At 53.0% G+C, this 18,168-nt stretch overlaps 2 protein-coding genes across 2 annotated transcripts; both read right to left on the minus strand.

Moving 5' to 3' along the window:
- Positions 1-2,813: 2,813 nt before the first annotated feature.
- LOC308526489 (antimicrobial peptide NK-lysin-like) lies at positions 2,814-5,823 on the minus strand (the record flags this gene model as incomplete). The annotated part of the gene is made up of 5 exons (XM_081101589.1): positions 2,814-2,920; positions 3,876-4,047; positions 5,021-5,122; positions 5,496-5,599; positions 5,772-5,823. 5 exons carry the CDS (start codon positions 5,821-5,823, stop codon positions 2,838-2,840), a joined length of 513 nt encoding a protein of 170 aa, XP_080957715.1. The 3' UTR covers positions 2,814-2,837.
- A 4,107-nt stretch (positions 5,824-9,930) lies between these two features.
- On the minus strand, positions 9,931-13,546 carry LOC308526487 (antimicrobial peptide NK-lysin-like). Its single transcript, XM_081101587.1, has 5 exons — positions 13,405-13,546; positions 13,129-13,232; positions 12,654-12,755; positions 11,510-11,681; positions 9,931-10,328 (listed from the first exon to the last, which is right to left on the minus strand). The coding sequence occupies exons 1-5, from the start codon at positions 13,454-13,456 to the stop codon at positions 10,246-10,248; spliced, it is 513 nt and encodes a 170-aa protein (XP_080957713.1). The 5' UTR covers positions 13,457-13,546; the 3' UTR covers positions 9,931-10,245.
- Positions 13,547-18,168: the final 4,622 nt, after the last annotated feature.

Raw genomic sequence — 18,168 nt, forward strand, 5'->3', positions numbered from 1 at the left:
GGTTCTCCCAGGACGCTGAGGAGCGGTTTGCACTTTTAAAAGAGCCCTTGATGCTGTGCGGAGACAGGGATGTGGGGGAGAAGGAAATCTGGAGATCCCTAGGGGACAGCTGCAGGGACCTGGACAGGGCTGGCTAAGGTGGTTTGGACTAAAATGGGGGAACTTCCAAATTTGCTCTTGCTTAGGTCAGGGGTCTATGAAGTGGCCGGGAGGGACATGACATAGCTTGGCATCCGGGGGCTGCCCGTGGTGAGAGAGGTGATGTTAGAGAACTGAGAAGGGGCTGGGGAAGAGCAGGCACCTCAACAGCAGTCTGGACTGTGAGGCCAATGCACTCGAGCTCCCTTCTGAGCGATAACCAGAAGCTGGCTTGGCCCGCTGTCCTTGGCTTGCTTTTGTCCCTAAAGGGGAGTCCACCCCCTAATACTCCCAGGGTTAGAAGTCCTTGCTGACCCTCCTTTGTGCCCTGGTCCCACCCTCTCTCTTCTCAAGGCCTTACCTGTACTGTTCCCGGTGACATCCTGCACCATCAGCCATGCCTATCAGCCTGCAAACACCTTAAACCCAGACCCCACCCTGAACTCCACCTGGCCTCCGGCTCTGCCCCATTTGTCTCCAGCCCTTTACCGCAAACCCATAACAAAGCTGTGCGTATATGCTGACATCACATCCCCAACGCCTGCTCCAGTGGGGTGTTGTCCCCTCCTAGCCCTAGAAACGGCTCTTATCAAGGTCACCAAGACCCAAAGGCACCCAGAGCCGGTGGCCAGTCCTCTGTCCATCTCCCAGCAGCGCTGGACACTCCTTTGTCCCTGAAACATTTTGTCCTCTTGGCTCCTTGGCTCTGTGCCTGGTTTCCCCCTGTCTCACTGGCTCCTCCCCCTCCACCACCTAGGCCTCCTCATGTTGACTGGCTGGTCTGTCCTCAGACACTGGCTTTATCCGGCTGCACTCACTGTAGGCCAGCGATTTTCAACCTGTGTGTCGCAAAATTTTAAAACATGCAACACCTATTAGGTCAGGGGCACTGACCTCTTTTCCCACAGATGGTCAAACTGAAAAATAGCCAAGCCGCTGTGGCTCACTGGTGGAGCGTGGACCCATGGACCAGGCTGTCACGGTTCGCTTCCCAGTCAGGGCACATGCCTGGGTTTCAGGCTCAATCTCCAGTGGGGGACGCACAGGATGCAGCCATAGATGATTCTCTCTCATCACTGATGTTTCTATCTCTCTCTCCCTCTCCCTTCCTCTCTCTGAAGTCAATAAAAACATCTATCTTTTTTTTTAATGAAAACAGCCATCACAACCTAGCTGTCCAATGTGAATAAATCAAAGTTATACCTATTTTGAGAGAAATATATGCTTTTTGGTGTGCAGCAGAATTTTAGTAACTGTTTATGTGTGCATGGGATAGAAAGGTTGGGAATCACTGCTCTAGGCCATCGCATCCAATTCCAGGACTTCAAAGGGGGATCCTGGCCCAGTCGCCCCTCCCCATCTAAGTGGTCTGTTTGACCTCTCTACCTGGATATCTGCTGGATGAGCTTCACGTGGAGGGAATTCTTCATTATTCCCTCCAAACGCACCCACCCAGATGTCATCCCCACCTCTGGAAATGTCACCACCATCTATCCATTTGTTAAGGCCTACTTACTACAAATGGTAATGCATCCATGCAGAAGGCGTGTGCGTGTGTGTGTGTGTGTGTGTGTGTGTGTGTGTGTGTGAACCCTGGCGGATGCACCATTGCTCTTTGTGTGGCCAGGATCCACTTCCCCTTCTTCTGGCAACAACCTCTTCCCAGACTTTCATGTCCAACGCAACCAAATGGTCAGGGCCACGTGGACCCACCTCAGCCCAGGAGTGTGCCTTGACGTGTCTTATGCTGCTCAGTGAACCCCAGGCCGCTGGATAGAGTGATGGGTTCCAGGGGGCGCCTGGCCCTCAGGGCTGAGGGGAGCTGCTGCGGAGAAACAGGCGGGGCTCCTGGGAAAGGAGCTTCCTTGCTCTTCCCAGGAAGCTACTGGACGAGGAGCTGCCACGGGACTCCCCCCCGTGACCCAACCCATCATGTGTGCACAGATGGCACATCTGAGCCTGGTGGGGCCATTTCCACCATCAAGAAGGAAGGTAGCCTGAGGTCAGCTTGACTGTGGAGGTGGGAAGAAATGAGAGGATGGCCCAGACCCAGGGCTGGAGCTCTGGGGACGCCACACATTTCTGGATCATTCTGTGCCGGAAGCCCTCTGTGGACAGGTTAATTCAGCAGATAGATTACCTTTTTATTTAAGTCAGAGTGGACTAAAGCTTCTGTTGCTTAAAACCAAAGGAATCCTAAATAACACACTCTCCCAACAGCAGCAGGCGGCTGGCTGCCCAAAGGAGAAGGGTGGTTTCTGCTCCTTAGGACCAGCTGAACTCTCCCTGGGGCCCTGCTGGTGACCCCGGCACTCTGGAAGCATCTGGGGTACACTGGCCGAGGACCCCAGTCGCTGTAGCAATGGTGGCTCTAGTGTGTGCTTGATCAGTGTTTCATGATTACATGTGTGAGAGCTGCTAAGGTTGCCGTGTCCACCACTTAATCCCCAGCACGTAGAACAGTGTGGGGGCCACAGCTCACACCTTTACTGAATGAATGGATGAGTCACCCTGACATGCCTCCGCCCATCCCACCCACCACACCTACCCCACAAATCCACCAAGGAAACAAGCTGCCTGAAAGCTTGCACATTTTATTCTCTGGGGCAGCGTGGGGGGTGGGGGGTGGCGGGGAGGGCGCTGGGGGGGGGGGGAGGCAGGAGGAGGGAGGTGAGAGAAACTGGAGGCTGACTCCGGATTTAGGAAGGAAGGAGGGGCCAGGAGCCAGGGCTGGAGTTCTTGTGCTTCCTCCCCAGGGTGGAGCCAGAGGCTAACAGGAGACCTAGAATGGAGAGAAGAGACAGCTGTGGGTGTGTGGGGTCTACAGCGAAACGGGGACTCAGAGCTACCTGTCACTGCTCAGCACACCAGAGCCACATCCTGGAAGCCAGTAGGAGACCGTGCAGGTTGTGGGGCCTTGAAGATAAAAGCCACAGGATCTAATGACAGGAAGCGATGGGGACCCACCACACACTAAGGGGTGACCCATGTATCTGCAGCATCAGGGCCCAAAGCGTCCCTGAGGCTAGAGAAGCTGCCAGGGCCAGTCGTAGGCCCCCTCCAGCCCCACCTGTTCTCTCTGGGCAGAGCCTGGGAAGTGCTGGGAAAGGGGCTGGGGGAGCCCTCCCTGCCCAGCAGGATTCCCCAGCCCAGCTCTCAGGCCCCCAGGGTCATGGGGAAGGATGTGGCCTCGGCTCCCATCCCCAAAGATCTGGGCTGGGCTGGGGACTGGAGTTGATTGGGGCTCTGCTGTCTCTGGAATATCTCAGTCCCAGGCATTTCCTGGTGGTTAAGCTCTTTATCTCATTCATCCTCATTCTAACCTCAGAAATAGGGATTATTACCCCTGCCCCCCGCCTTCAGCGATGAGGAAGCTGGAGCCCAGAGAGGTTATGTTCTTGCCCAGGGTCGCACAGCTGAGGGGACATGGAGACCTGGTTTGACGCCAGGATTGGCAGGGGCAAAGCCCCAAGACCTTAGCAGCACTTCCCAAAGCTCTTGGTGAGAGCTTCTCCAACATTCCAGCTAACGCCCACCTGCCCCACTTCTCCACACTTGCCCATGTTGGAAGTGAGGGGAGTAATGTGTCAAAACAGGGCAGCATGGAGGGACACACGTGAGCTGCTTATGAAGTTTCTGTGTGAGTGTGTGTGTGTGTGTATCTGTGTGTGTGTGTGTGTGTGTTTAGCCCATGTCACGCTTGCTGGGGGAGGTCCTGCTGTAACCTCTGCACTCACCTGCCTGGGGCTTGCATATGCGGATGTCCACACAGACTTCCCGGGCCCCTTTGCCAGCCATGATGTCCTTGGAGATGCGCTGAAGAGATTTCCTCATGGCGCGCTTGCAGAGGCCTCTCAGGAAGCCTTTCACCTTGCTGCACACGCGGGACGCAGCCTGGGCGATGGTGTCCTGCAGTGGCAGCATCACGGTGGGACACGGGAGCCAGAGGAGCTCTGCCCAGCTCTGCCACCCTGCAGGCCCCGGCAGCTCTGGGCCCTGGGCAACACTGGGTGGGAGGAGCTGGTGCCAGGTGGCCATGGGAGCAGGGACTGGAGAGACAGGGCCCGGCTCCCACTCCCAGTCTCCAGGCTCTGGCCAAAGCCTGGCCAGTAGGGGCTCATGAGAGAAGGCTATTGGCCCTGCAGGGTTGCTGCCCCCTGTCCCACTGCCCCTGGCTTTTGAGTGGAGAAATGTGTCATGGCTACCAGACCCACATTAAAGGCTCTGCCCATGTGGCCTCCTGGGTCAGGGCCTGGCTGGTTCTCCACCTACAGGGAATGTGTGGGAAGGTCAGGAGGCGATCAGAGCTTGAAGCCTTGGCACCTTTGATTTTAAAGTGTCTTGTTCTACCATCCCCGTGGAGAAAGACACATCTGTTACCCAGGCCTGAGGGTCGGCCCGGCAGTGCCAAGATGCTCAGCGGGTTAGAGGAGTGAGGGGGAGGGAGGGGGAGGGAGACCATGGCTCTTGGTTGTGACACATCCACCTGTTAGGCATTTACTCAGCCCCCCACCCCCTTCTGCTCCTGTAAGGGCATAGCCAACTTGCCCGGTGGGAATGATTGTCCATCTCATTCCACAGATGAGGACACAGAGCCTGGGGTTCGTGACTCCTCAGCCCACGCAGCCAGTGGCAGATCTGGGATTTACCGGGGCTGACTTGGGCCCTGGAACCCGCCTCCCAAAGCTCTGCCCTGAGAACTGCCCGGAACCATGGCCGCTCCTCCTCCCACGTCCACACTCCCAGAGTGTCGTGACTTCCCGGGTTTCTCTGAGGTCCATCCACAGACGCTGGAGGGGCCCAGGATCCCTGCTGGGAACCCAGGGAGATCGGCCCAGGCCGCCCAATCCCTGAGCAGCAGCCGAGACCCCGCAAGCCTCACCTCGTCAGGCTGCTCTCCCACCATGTCCATCAGCTGCTGGATTATCCACTGGCACAGCTGACAGGTGATGCCCTTCCGCTCCCTTGTGGTCGGCAGGTCACCCTGTCAGGAAAGGAAGGCCCTCGAGGCGTCTCCCACACACTCCCAGGCCAGCAGGTTCATCTATGATCTTTCTGTCCTAAGGGCCTGAACCAGGCTGGCCGGCCCTTGCTCACCCCCCTGAGAGACCCCAGGACAACATCTCTGCCAGCCTGCATGTGCCCCTCTCCTGCTCTCCTGTCAGACCCCAGAGGGCCCTCTTGGGGAGGGCCTAGCAGACCAATGTAGCACCAGCACCCCCAAGCCTAGGTATGAGCCAAAGCAGCTCAACCTCCCCTCCCACTCCCTGCTCCTCAGAGACCCCCAGCCCTTGCCCCTGGCATTGTCCCTGGAGGAGAGAGAGGAGTGTCTGAGGAGGTGAGCAGGAACCCAGTACCTGGAGGCCCCCCTGGACCAGGCATGGGAAGAGCTGCTCTCCGTCACCCAGGGGGGCCATCGCCAGGTCGAAGCACTCAGGGGTCACACCAGAAAAGGCCAGACCTGGGGAAGAAACAGCAGAGTCACTCCTTCCCACGGGCTGCCTCTCCCATCGGCCAGGTCGCTGACAGGCTGGGCTGGACCTGGTTCTGAGGGAAAGGCCTCCTTGATGATGGCAAGAAAGCTGGGGAGGGGCGGGGAGCCGTGGGGATCCACACTGAGGGGCTGTCCTTACCTGGGGAGCCCAGGAGCGCCGAGGCAAGGAGCAGGAGGACCCAAGAGGCCATGGTGGGCAGCTGCCCAGGCTGTCCCCACGCCCCGTTTTATAGAGGCTGGGAGCCCTGCAGTCTGACCTTGCCGTGTCCTTCAACTCTGATAGGTCACCTCGCCACGTCACAGGGTTTACCACAAACACCGATTTGGGGAGAAGAGGTGGAAGGAGCGGTACCTCAAGGGGGGGTTCCATGCTCCCTATCATCCCCACACACACAGACTAGACCAGGGGTGGGCAACCTTTTTGTGAGTACGTGCCAAAACCAGCAAAATCTCTGACTCAAAATTCTTCTGTGTGCCAACCCTAATTTTTTGAGAACATGTTACGCCTACTTGATATCTCTTAAGGTATACGTATGTGGAGGACCTTGAAGAGATAATAAAATTCATTCGAGCGACAAAAAAGCAGTAGATGATGATGAAAAATACATTTATTTTTTAATGTATACATGTACACTGATAGTCCGACAGAAAACTTTATGGCTCCATTTGATATTATCAGTGGGACTTTTGCTGCTGCATCACTGATGACAGATTTTACATCAGGTTTATATTTCGTGACCTTCAGAGGTATGCAAGAGCTACTACTTTCATCCGTCAGGCTACTCCTATTATGAGACTTGACAAAATTCATCACTGAGAACAAAGATTCACAAGCGTATGTGGATGAAACCAAAACACTGGTCGGATCTAGGAAGGCAGGGAGAGTTAAGGCAGAGGAATAGAAATTGCTCTTCCTCTCTCTCTCTCTCGTCAATCCATGTCTATGGTCTTTATGATAAACTTGTTATGTGAAATTATTTCTTTATCTAAGATGCATCTACACTGCATTTATATGAAGAAAAAAAAAGTCAGTATTAAGAAAAAAATTGTAAATGGAAGATTATAAGAGAGGGTTTCTCGTGCCAGCAAAAGTTACTGGCGTGCCATGTTTGGCACGCGTGCTAGGGGTTGCCCACCCCTGGACTAGAACTTTCTGAGCTGAGTGGGTGGGGAGATTAGACCCCAGCTTCCACCCCCTTGGGGTCTTTCACCTCCAACTGCAGAGATGGGAGAGGCACCTGCCAGGACCCTCCCTGAAGCACGTCCCACCCAGGCCACTCAGGGCCATCGCTAAGGAGCCCACCCAGCCACTGCCCAGGAGGCCCAGCCAGGCTGAGTCCTCACTGCAGCGCAGCCTCCTTGTCTAGAACACGGCCCTTTCCTGAGCCCTGCAGGGCCTCCACGCAGCTCCTGTGAGCGGACAGGGATGGAGTCCCTTTTGCTGCCACACTGAGCAAAGCTGGGATCCTGCCAGGAAGAATAAGAAGGAATGGGAATCGGGTTGGCAACAGCAGTGTCGGCTACAGGAGGATTGCTTGCTAAAAGGCATTTTAAAGGAAGAGTTGATAGGCCTTTGTAGCTAATTGGATACAGGACACAGAGGAGAGAAGCACAAGTTTGGCAATGTTTGGGGCCTGGGAGGCTGAGGGACTGGTGGCGAGGCAGGAAATGTAGGAAAGGGGGCTTGTTTGGGCAAAGCTGAGTCTGAGGTACTGCATTTGCCTCCACCTCCACGTGGACTGTTTGAAGGCAAGGCTGGCCCCACGGTCAGGGTGCCCACCATGCCTAGAACAGCCCTCAGACCAAATGGTCAATTGATGCCAAACTCGATTCACCTCATACAAGGAAACCAGGGCTCAGAGAGGCCCAAGGACACGCAGCTCCGAGAGGATGGTGGGAGGATCTGAACCCAGGTCCATTAGACTCCAGGCCCCGAGTTCTCCCCACTCCACATGGGTCCTGTCTCTAAGTGTCCAGGGCAAAGCTGCTACCCCTCTGGCAGGAGCTCAGACAGCATCCCCCTCCTGTCCCCAGGCCTCTTCATGACCGAGGCCTGCTCTGAGCGCTGTGGGGACCTTGGGCTAGTGTGTGAAGACCACATTAATTAAGGGGAAAGGGCCCCGGAAGGTGACTCATGTCTCTCTCTGTTGTGGATTTTGTGGTGAGATCAGATCACACATTCCAGTAAGTCCTTGCTTGGGGTGTTGAGGGTACAGGGCACAGTTCCCCTAGTTAGTCACAAGCCTCTACCCAGGCCTTAGGGGTCGTGTGTGAAGAACCCCCAAGCAGATCCCACTGTCTTCCTATTGGTGGGATCTGTGGATGGTACATGGCAAGCCAAGCCCCGGCCCAGAGTTCCTGCGTGAAAGTGACTGCTTTCTGTGTCTTCTTCAGGGACTCTCTGCTTCCTCCGAGGTCATGGAGACGCCCTCTTGTTTTCTTCTAGGTGTTTTATCGTTTTTAGTTTTTACATTTAGGTCTATGATTCATCTCAAATGAGCTGGGTTGAGGTTCCTCTGATTCAGATCAATTTGTGGGGGGGAAATTTTTTTTTCCCATTGAATTGCTTTGGCACTTAGGTCAGAAATCAACTGACCATATACATGTGGGTCTATCTATGAGCTCCTTATTGTAGCAACGACTGCTTCCATAATAATAAAGCAATACAGTTTTTCAAATGGCACAATATTTGAACAGTTAATCTATAAGGAAGATAAGGATGACCAATAAACACTTGAAAAAGTGCTCAATATCATAAGTCATGAGGGAATTCTATATTAAAAGTACAAGAGAATGGCATCAAAATGATGACAATTAAAAAGACAAGATCTCACTTACATGTGGAATCTAAAAAGAAAACAGATACACACAAAAAACCAAACTCATCGAAAGAGAGAACAGATTGGTGGTGGGTGGAGGTGGTCAAAACATACAAACTTCTAGTTATAAATAAGTAAGTCCTGAGGATATAATGGTAATTATGGTTCATGATACTGTATTCTATGTTTGGTAATTGCTAAGAGAGGAAAAGTTCACCTCACAAGACAAAAAAGTGTGACCACATACTAGTATGCTGATAAATGCTAACCAGACTTAGTGGTGAACATTTCACAATATATACAAATATCAGATCCTTATGGTGTACACATGAAACTAACATAGTATTATATGTTGACTAGAGGCCCAGTGCACAAAAATTCTTGCACTCAGGGGGTGAGGGTTCCCTCAGCCCGGCCTGTGCCCTCTCGAAGTCTGGGACCCCTTGGGAGATGACCACCTGCTGGCTTAGGCCCGCTCCCAGGGATTGGGCCTAAGCTGGCAATCAGACATCACTCTGGAAGCCCGGGAGCCCTCGGGGGATGTCCACTTGCCAACAGGGAGCAGACCTAAGCTGCAGTCGGACATCCTTAGCACTGCTGGGGAGGCAGGAGTGGCTCCCGCCACCACTGCTGTACTGGCAGCCATCAGCCTGGCTTGTGGCTCAGCCGAGCTCCCGCTGTGGGAGCACACTGACCACCAGGGGGCAGCTCCTGCATTGAGCATCTGCCCCCTGGTGGTCAGTGTGTGTGATAGTGACCAGTCATTCCCATTCTGCTGTTAGGGTCAGTTTGCATATTACCCTTTTATTATATAGGATAGAAGCCTGGTGCACAGGTGGGGGCAGGCTGGTTTGCCCTGGAGGTTGTCCGGGATCAGGGTGAGGGTCCCGCTGGGGTGCCTGGCCAGCCTGGGTGAGGGGCTGATGGCTGTTTTCAGGCTGGCCACACCCACTTTAGGGTTGGGGGTCCCCACTGGGGTGCCTGGCCAGTCTGGGTGAAGGGCTGATGGCTTTTGGCAGGCTGTTCAAGCCCCCTGCCCCAGTGGGGACCCTCACCCCATGGAGGTTTGGCCAGCCTGGGTGAGGGGCTGATGGCTGTTTTCAGGCTGGCCACACCCCCGTTAGGGTGGGGGGTCCACTGGGGTGCCTGGCCACTCTGGGTGAGGTGCTGAGGGCCATTTTCAGGCTGGCCAAGCCCTGTGGCGACGGAAGCTCCTAGCCTCTCCTTTTATTCGTTTTTCTTTTTTTATTCTGGGGTTTATTTACCTTCTATAATTGAAACTTTGTTGCTTTGAGTGGAGCTCAGAGCCTCCGTGGCAGGTGGGGAAGCTTGGCTTCCTCCATCATTGGGACAACCAAGCCTCCTGCTTGCTCCAGCTTCTTGGCTGCTGGCCGCCATCTTGGTTGGGTTAATTTGCATATAGTCACTCTGATTGGCTGGTGTGCATGGCTTAAGGCGTAGCAAAGGTACAGTCAATTTGCATGTTTGTCTTTTATTAGTGTAGATGTGTGAGAGCTGCTAAGGTTGCCATGTCCACCACTTAATCCCCAGCACGTAGAACAGTGTGGGGGCCACAGCTCACACCTTTACTGAATGAATGGATGAGTCACCCTGACATGCCTCCGCCCATCCCACCCACCACACCCACCCCACAAAACACCAAAGGAAACAAGCTGCCTGAAAGCTTGCACGTTTTATTCTCTAGGGCAGCGTGTGTGTGGGGGGGGGGGGGGGCGGGGGTCTGGTGGGAGGCAGGAGGAGGGAGGTGAGAGAAACTGGAGGCTGACTCCGGATTTAGGAAGGAAGGAGGGGCCAGGAGCCAGGGCTGGAGTTCTTGTGCTTCCTCCCCAGGGTGGAGCCAGAGGCTAACAGGAGACCTAGAATGGAGAGAAGAGACAGCTGTGGGTGTGTGGGGTCTACAGCGAAACGGGGACTCAGAGCCACCTGTCTGCTCAGCACACCAGAGCCACAATCTGGAAGCCAGTAGGAGACCGTGCAGGTTGTGGGGCCTTGAAGATAAAAGCCACAGGATCTAATGACAGGAAGCGATGGGGACCCACCACACACTAAGGGGCGACCCGTGTATCTGCAGCATCAGGGCCCAAAGCGTCCCTGAGGCTAGAGAAGCTGCCAGGGCCAGTCGTAGGCCCCCTCCAGCCCCACCTGTTCTCTCTGGGCAGAGCCTGGGAAGTGCTGGGAAAGGGACTCGGGGAGCCCTCCCTGCCCAGCAGGATTCCCCAGCCCAGCTCTCAGGCCCCCAGGGTCATGGGGAAGGATGTGGCCTCGGCTCCCATCCCCAAAGATCTGGGCTGGGCTGGGGACTGGAGTTGATTGGGGCTCTGCTGTCTCTGGAATATCTCAGTCCCAGGGCATTTCCTGGTGGTTAAGCTCTTTATCTCATTCATCCTCATTCCAACCTCAGAAATAGGGATTATTACCTCCCGCCCCCGCCTTCAGAGATGAGGAAGCTGGAGCGCAGAGAGGTGATGTTCTTGCCCAGGGTCACACAGCTGAGGGGACATGGAGACCTGATTTGATGCCAGGATTGGCAGGGGCAAAGCCCCAAGACCTTAGGAGCATTTCCCAAAGCTCTTGGTGAGAGCTTCTCCAACATTCCAGCTAACGCCCACCTGCCCCACTTCTCCACACTTGCCCATGTTGGAAGTGAGGGGAGTAATGTGTCAAAACAGGGCAGCATGGAGGGACACACGTGAGCTGCTTATGAAGTTTCTGTGTGAGTGTGTGTGTGTGTGTGTGTGTGTGCGTGTGTGTGTGTTTAGCCAGGGGTGGGCAAACTTTTTGACTCGAGGGCCACAATGGGTGCTTAAACTGGACTCAGAAGGAGCTGCGGCCGTGTGTCCCGACGTTGCCATGTTAACACTGCTGCTGGTGAAGGAGCGGAGGGGAGGGCAAGAGAACCCTCCGCTCTTTCAGCTCCGTGGGCCGGATAGAACAGCCGAACGGGCCGGATCTAGCCCGCGGGCCGTAGTTTGCCCACGGCTGGTTTAGCCCATGTCACACTTGCTGGGGGAGGCCCTGCTGTAACCTCTGCACTCACCTGCCTGGGGCTTGCATATGCGGATGTCCACACAGACTTCCTGGGCCCCTTTGCCAGCCATGATGTCCACAGAGATGCGCTGAAGAGATTTCCTCATGGTGCGCTTGCAGAGGCCTCTCAGGAACCCGTTCACCTTGCTGCACACGCGGGACGCAGCCTGGGCGATGGTGTCCTGCAGTGGCAGCATCACGGTGGGACACGGGAGCCAGAGGAGCTCTGCCCAGCTCTGCCACCCTGCAGGCCTCGGCAGCTCTGGGCCCTGGGCAGCGCTGGGTGGGAGGAGCTGGTGCCAGGTGGCCATGGGAGCAGGGACTGGAGAGACAGGGCCCGGCTCCCACTCCCAGTCCCCAGGCTCTGGCCAAAGCCTGGCCAGTAGGGACTCTTGAGAGAAGGCTATTGGCCCTGCACGGTCGCAATTCCCTGTTCCACTGCCCCTGGCTTTTGAGTGGAGAATGGTGTCATGGCTACCAGACCCACATTAAAGGCTCTGCCCATGTGGCCTCCTGGGTCAGGGCCTGGCTGGTTCTCCACCTACAGGGGATGTGTGGGAAGGTCAGGAGGCGATCAGAGCTTGAAGCCTTGGCACCTTGATTTTAAAGTGTCTTGTTCTGCCATCCCCGTGGAGAAAGACACATCTGCTACCCAGGCCTGAGGGTGGGCCCGGCAGTACCAAGATGCTCAGCGGGTTGGAGGAGTGAGAGGGAGGGAGGGAGAGGGAGACCATGGCTCTTGGTTGTGACACATCCACCTGTTAGGCATTTACTCAGCCCCCCACCCCCTTCTGCTCCTGTAAGGGCGTATGCAACTTGCCCGGTGGGAATGATTGTCCATCTCATTCCACAGATGAGGACACAGAGCCTGGGGTTCGTGACTCCTCAGCCCACGCAGCCAGTGGCAGATCTGGGATTTACCAGGGCTGACTTGGGCCCTGGAACCCGCCTCCCAAAGCTCTGCCCTGAGAACTGCCCGGAACCATGGCCGCTCCTCCTCCCACGTCCACACTCCCAGAGTGTCGTGACTTCCCGGGTTTCTCTGAGGTCCATCCACAGACGCTGGAGGGGCCCAGGATCCCTGCTGGGAACCCAGGGAGATCGGCCCAGGCCGCCCAATCCCTGAGCAGCAGCCGAGACCCCGCAAGCCTCACCTCGTCAGGCTGCTCTCCCACCATGTCCAACAGCTGCTGGATTATCCCCTTGCACAGCCGACAGGTGACGCCCTTCCGCTCCCTTGTGGTCGGCAGGTTACCCTGTCAGGAAAGGAAGGCCCTCGAGGCATCTCCCACACACTCCCAGGCCAGCAGGTTCATCTATGATCCTTCTGTCCTAAGGGCCTGAACCAAGCTGGCCGGCCCTTGCTCACCCCCCTGAGAGACCCCAGGACAACATCTCTGCCAGCCTGCATGTGCCCCTCTCCTGCTCTCCTGTCAGACCCCAGAGGGCCCTCTTGGGGAGGGCCTAGCAGACCAATGTAGCACCAGCACCCCCAAGCCTAGGTATGAGCCAAAGCAGCTCAACCTCCCCTCCCACTCCCTGCTCCTCAGAGACCCCCAGCCCTTGCCCCTGGCATTGTCCCTGGAGGAGAGAGAGGAGTGTCTGAGGAGGTGAGCAGGAACCCAGTACCTGGAGGCCCCCCTGGACCAGGCATGGGAAGAGCTGCTCTCCATCACCCAGGGGGGCCATCGCCAGGTCGGAGCACTCAGGGGTCACACCAGAAAAGGCCAGACCTGGGGAAGAAACAGCAGAGTCACTCCTTCCCACGGGCTGCCTCTCCCATCGGCCAGGTCACTGACAGGCTGGGCTGGACCTGGTTCTGAGGGAAAGGCCTCCGTGATGAGGGCAAGAAAGCTGGGGAGGGGCGGGGAGCCGTGGGGATCCACACTGAGGGGCTGTCCTTACCTGGGGAGCCCAGGAGCGCCGAGGCAAGGAGCAGGAGGACCCAGGACGCCATGGTGGGGAGCTGCCCAGGAAGTTCCCACGCTCTGTCTTATAGAGGCTGGGAGCCCTGCAGTCTGACCTTGCCGGGTCCTTCCTCTCTAATAGGTCACCTCCCCACGACACAGGGTTTACCACAAACACCGATTTGGGGAGAAGAGGGGGAAGGAGCGGTACCTCGAGGGGGCGTTCCATGCTCCCTATCATCCCCACACACACAGACTAGAACTTTCTGAGCTGAGTGGGTGGGGAGACTAGACCCCAGCTTCCACCTCCTTTGGGGTCTTTCACCTCCGGCTGCAGAGATGGGAGAGGCACCTGCCAGGACCCTCCCTGAAGCACGTCCCACCCAGGCCACTCAGGGCCATCGCTAAGGAGCCCACCCAGCCACTGCCCAGGAGGCCCAGCCAGGCTGAGTCCTCACTGCAGCGCAGCCTCCTTGTCTAGAACACGGCCCTTTCCTGAGCCCTGCAGGGCCTCCACGCAGCTCCTGTGAGCGGACAGGGATGGAGTCCCTTTTGCTGCCACACTGAGCAAAGCTGGGATCCTGCCAGGAAGAATAAGAAGGAATGGGAATCGGGTTGGCAACAGCAGTGTCGGCTACAGGAGGATTGCTTGCTAAAAGGCATTTTAAAGGAAGAGTTGATAGGCCTTTGTAGCTAATTGGATACAGGACACAGAGGAGAGAAGCACAAGTTTGGCAATGTTTGGGGCCTGGGAGGCTGAGGGACTGGTGGCGAAGCAGGAAATGTAGGAAAGGGAGCTTGTTTGGGCAAAGCTGAGTCTGAGGTACTGCATTTGCCTCCACCTCCACGTGGACTGTTTGAAGGCAAGGCTGGCCCCACGGTCAGGGTGCCCACCATGCCTAGAACAGCCCTCAGACCAAATGGTCAATTGATGCCAAACTCGATTCACCTCGTACAAGGAAACCAGGGCTCAGAGAGGCCCAAGGACACGCAGCTCCGAGAGGATGGTGGGAGGATCTGAACCCAGGTCCATTAGACTCCAGGCCCCGAGCTCTCCCCCACTCCACACGGGTCCTGTCTCTAAGTGTCCAGGGCAAAGCTGCTACCCCTCTGGCAGGAGCATCTCCCTCCTGTCCCCAGGCCTCTTCATGACCGAGGCCTGCTCTGAGAGCTTGTGGGGACCTTGGGCTAGTGTGTGAAGACCACATTAATTAAGGGGAAAGGGCCCCGGAAGGTGACTCATGTCTCTCTCTGTTGTGGTGTTTGTGGTGAGATCAGATCAAACATTCCAGTAAGTCCTTGCTTGGGGTGTTGAGGATACAGGGCACAGTTCCCCTAGTTAGTCACAAGCCTCTACCCAGGCCTTAGGGGTCGTGTGTGAAGAACCCCCAAGCAGATCCCACTGTCTTCCTATTGGTGGGATCTGTGGATGGTACATGGCAAGCCAAGCCCCGGCCCAGAGTTCCTGCGTGAAAGTGACTGCTTTCTGTGTCTTCTTCAGGGACTCTCTGCTTCCTCCGAGGTCATGGAGACGCCCTCTTGTTTTCTTCTAGGAGTTTTATCTTTTTTAGTTTTTACATTTAGGTCTATGATTCATCTCAAATGAACTGGGCTGAGGTTCCACTGTTTCAGATCAATTTGTGGGGAAAAACATTTTTTTTCCCATTGAATTGCTTTGGCACTTAGGTCAGAAATCAACTGACCGTATACATGTGGGTCTATCTATGAGCTCCTTATTGTAGCAACGACTGCTTCCATAATGATAAAGCAATACAGTTTCTCAAATGGCACAATATTTGAACAGTTAATCTATAAGGAAGATAAGGATGACCAATAAACACTTGAAAAAGTGCTCAATATCATAAGTCATGAGGGAATTCTATATTAAAAGTACAAGATAATGGCATCAAAATGACAACAATTAAAAAGACAAGATCTCACTTACATGTGGAATCTAAAAAGAAAACAGATACACACAAAAAACAAACTCATCGAAAGAGAGAACAGACTGGTGGTGGGTGGAGGTGGTCAAAACATACAAACTTCTAGCTATAAATAAGTAAGTCCTGAGGATGTAATGGTAACTATGGTTCATGATACTGTATTGTATGCTTGGTAATTGCTAAGAGAGGAAAAGTTCACCTCACAAGACAAAAAAGTGTGACCACATACTAGTATGCTGAGAAGTGCTAACCAGACTTAGTGGTGAACATTTCACAATATATACAAATATCAGATCCTTACCTTGTAGACCTGAAACTAACATAGTATTATATGTTGATTACATCTCAATTTTTAAAAATAAACAATATCTATTGAGCAAGATAGTGAGATGTTAAAAATCTCACTAATCACTCGGCACAGAAAGGGCTGGTGTGGGGAAGACCACACCCAGTGTGGATGAGGGTGTGGGGCAACGGCGCTTCACACATTGTTGGTTGGAGTGCAAAACGGCCCGATCACTGAAACTTCAGTTGACACTTTTTCATGGAGGTAAGCATACCTCTGCCCTCTGACCCAGCCATTCCACCTCTAAACTTTGACTCACGCTAGATGAAAACAGATGTACATACAAAGACTATATGAGGATATTCACAGACAGACGGCCCTGTGATTACACTCCTAGAAATATACCAGAAGAATGACACACAGGCCTTCCGATAGATATTTGTACATCAGTGTTCATTGCAGCATTGTTCACAAGAGCCAAAGGCGTAAACAACCCATCGTCAGGTGTCCATCGACAGGTGACTGGATTAACAAAATGTGGTGCAAATCCACAATGCAATGCTATCAATCCATAAAAAGGGACCGAGTTCTGAGGCATGTACATGATGAACCTGAAAACATCATGCTAAGTGAAATGAATATTGTATGATACCACTCACATCAGTTATCTAGAATAGACAAGTTCATAGGAACAGAAAGCAGAGTAGAGGTTACCAGGGACTGCGGGTAGGAGATATGAATGAGTTTCTGTTTGAGATGATGACAGTTTTTCTGGAAATAGATATTGGTAATGGTGGTACAACATTTTACATGTAATGAATGCCACCGAATTTAAAGTGCTCAAGATGGCAAGTTTTATTATATATATTGTACTACAATAAAAAAGTCAAAGGAAGAGATTATTGCTAAAATGTTTCATTAGAACCAAAAATTATAAATAACCCAAATGCCCATCAACAGGTAAATGAATAAACAAATTAAGGTATATAATAAATACTCCTTGGCAATAAGATGGAATGATTGCTGATACATGTAACAAAATAATGAATCTCAAACACGGAGCAAAAGGAAGTCAGACACAAAAGACAAGGTTCTATATGATTTCACTTACATGAAGTTCTAGAATAGGCAAAATGCATCTATGGTGGGGGAAAAAAATGGTAAGATATGAGAGGAGAATGTGGGAAGGGCACCAAGGGGCCTTCTGAGGTGATGAAATGTTCTATATCTTGATTGGTGTGTGAATTGCATGGGTATATGCATCTAAAAACTCATCGCATTGTCCTAGCCAGTTTGACTCAGTGGGTAGAGCATTGGCCTGCAGACTAAAGGATTCCAGGTTAGATTCCAGTCAAGGGCACATGCCCAAGTTGCAGGCTCAACCCCCAGTAGGGGACATGCAGGAGACAGCCAATCAATGATTCTCTCTCATCATTGATGTTTCTATCTCTCTCTCCTCCCTTCCTCTCTGAAATCAATAAAAATATATGGGGACGGGGGAGGGGCTCATCACACTACACACCTAAGAACCATGTATTTCACTACACGTATGCCCTGTGCTCAGTTGGTTGAGCATAGTTCCATGCACTGAAAGGTTGCCGGTTTCAATTCCTGGTCGGGGCACATGCCCAGGTTGCAGGTTTGATCCCCAGCTAGGGTACATGCTGGAGGCAGCTAATTGATGTTTCTGTCTCACATCAATATTTTTCTCTACCCCACCCCCCTTCCTCTCTTTCTTTTATTTTTTAAATATATTTTTATTGATTTCAGAAAGGAAAGGAGAGGGAGGGAGAGAGAGAGAGAAACATCAATGATGAGAAAGAATAATTGATTGGCTGCCTCCTGCACGGCCTACACTGGGAATTGAGCCTACAATTTAATTTGGGCAAGTGCCCTGACCAGGAATTGAACCATGACTTCCTGGTTTGTAGGTCGATGCTCAACCAATGAGCCACGCCAGCTGGGTTCCCTTCCTCTCTTTCTAAAATCAATAAAAACATATTTTATAATAATTTGTTAATGTTTGAACAATAAAACTAATCAAAACTTACAACTATAGCCGAAACCGGTTTGGCTCAGTGGATAGTGCGTCGGCCTGCGGACTGAAAGGTCCCAGGTTCGATTCCGGTCAAGGGCATGTACCTGGGTTGCGGGCACATCCCCAGTAGGAGATGTGCAGGAGGCAGCTGATCGATGTTTCTCTCTCATCGATGTTTCTAACACTCTATCTCTCTCCCTTCCTCTCTGTAAAAAATCAATAAAATATATTTTTTAAAAAAAACTTACAACTATAATATGAATCATAATTTTTAAATGGGACAGAATTATGACTCAGGACAGCTTCCCTACACATACTAAATTTTATACATTTTTATAATATATCTTTTAGGGTTATGATATTATTTATTAAATAGTATTTTTTTAAAAAAATAATTCCAAAAAAGTATTTATACCTCTTTGGGAACATTGTTGATAGATGTTCACTAATTACCTTCCTTTTTCCCAACTTTGTTGATATATAATTAACTACACT

The sequence above is a fragment of the Myotis nattereri genome (genome assembly GCF_964212035.1).
Source record: "Myotis nattereri genome assembly, chromosome: 10".
In the NCBI taxonomy this organism is placed as follows: domain Eukaryota; kingdom Metazoa; phylum Chordata; class Mammalia; order Chiroptera; family Vespertilionidae; genus Myotis; species Myotis nattereri.

Coding starts and splice junctions, on each gene's coding strand:
- LOC308526487 (XM_081101587.1), bottom strand. CDS start 13,456: ATGGCGTCCTGGGTCCTCCTGCTCCTTGCCTCGGCGCTCCTGGGCTCC. Junction 12,756..13,128: donor TGGTCCAGGGGGGCCTCCAG/GTACTGGGTTCC, acceptor CTTTCCTGACAG/GGTAACCTGCCGACCACAAG. Junction 11,682..12,653: donor TGGGAGAGCAGCCTGACGAG/GTGAGGCTTGCG, acceptor CTGCCACTGCAG/GACACCATCGCCCAGGCTGC.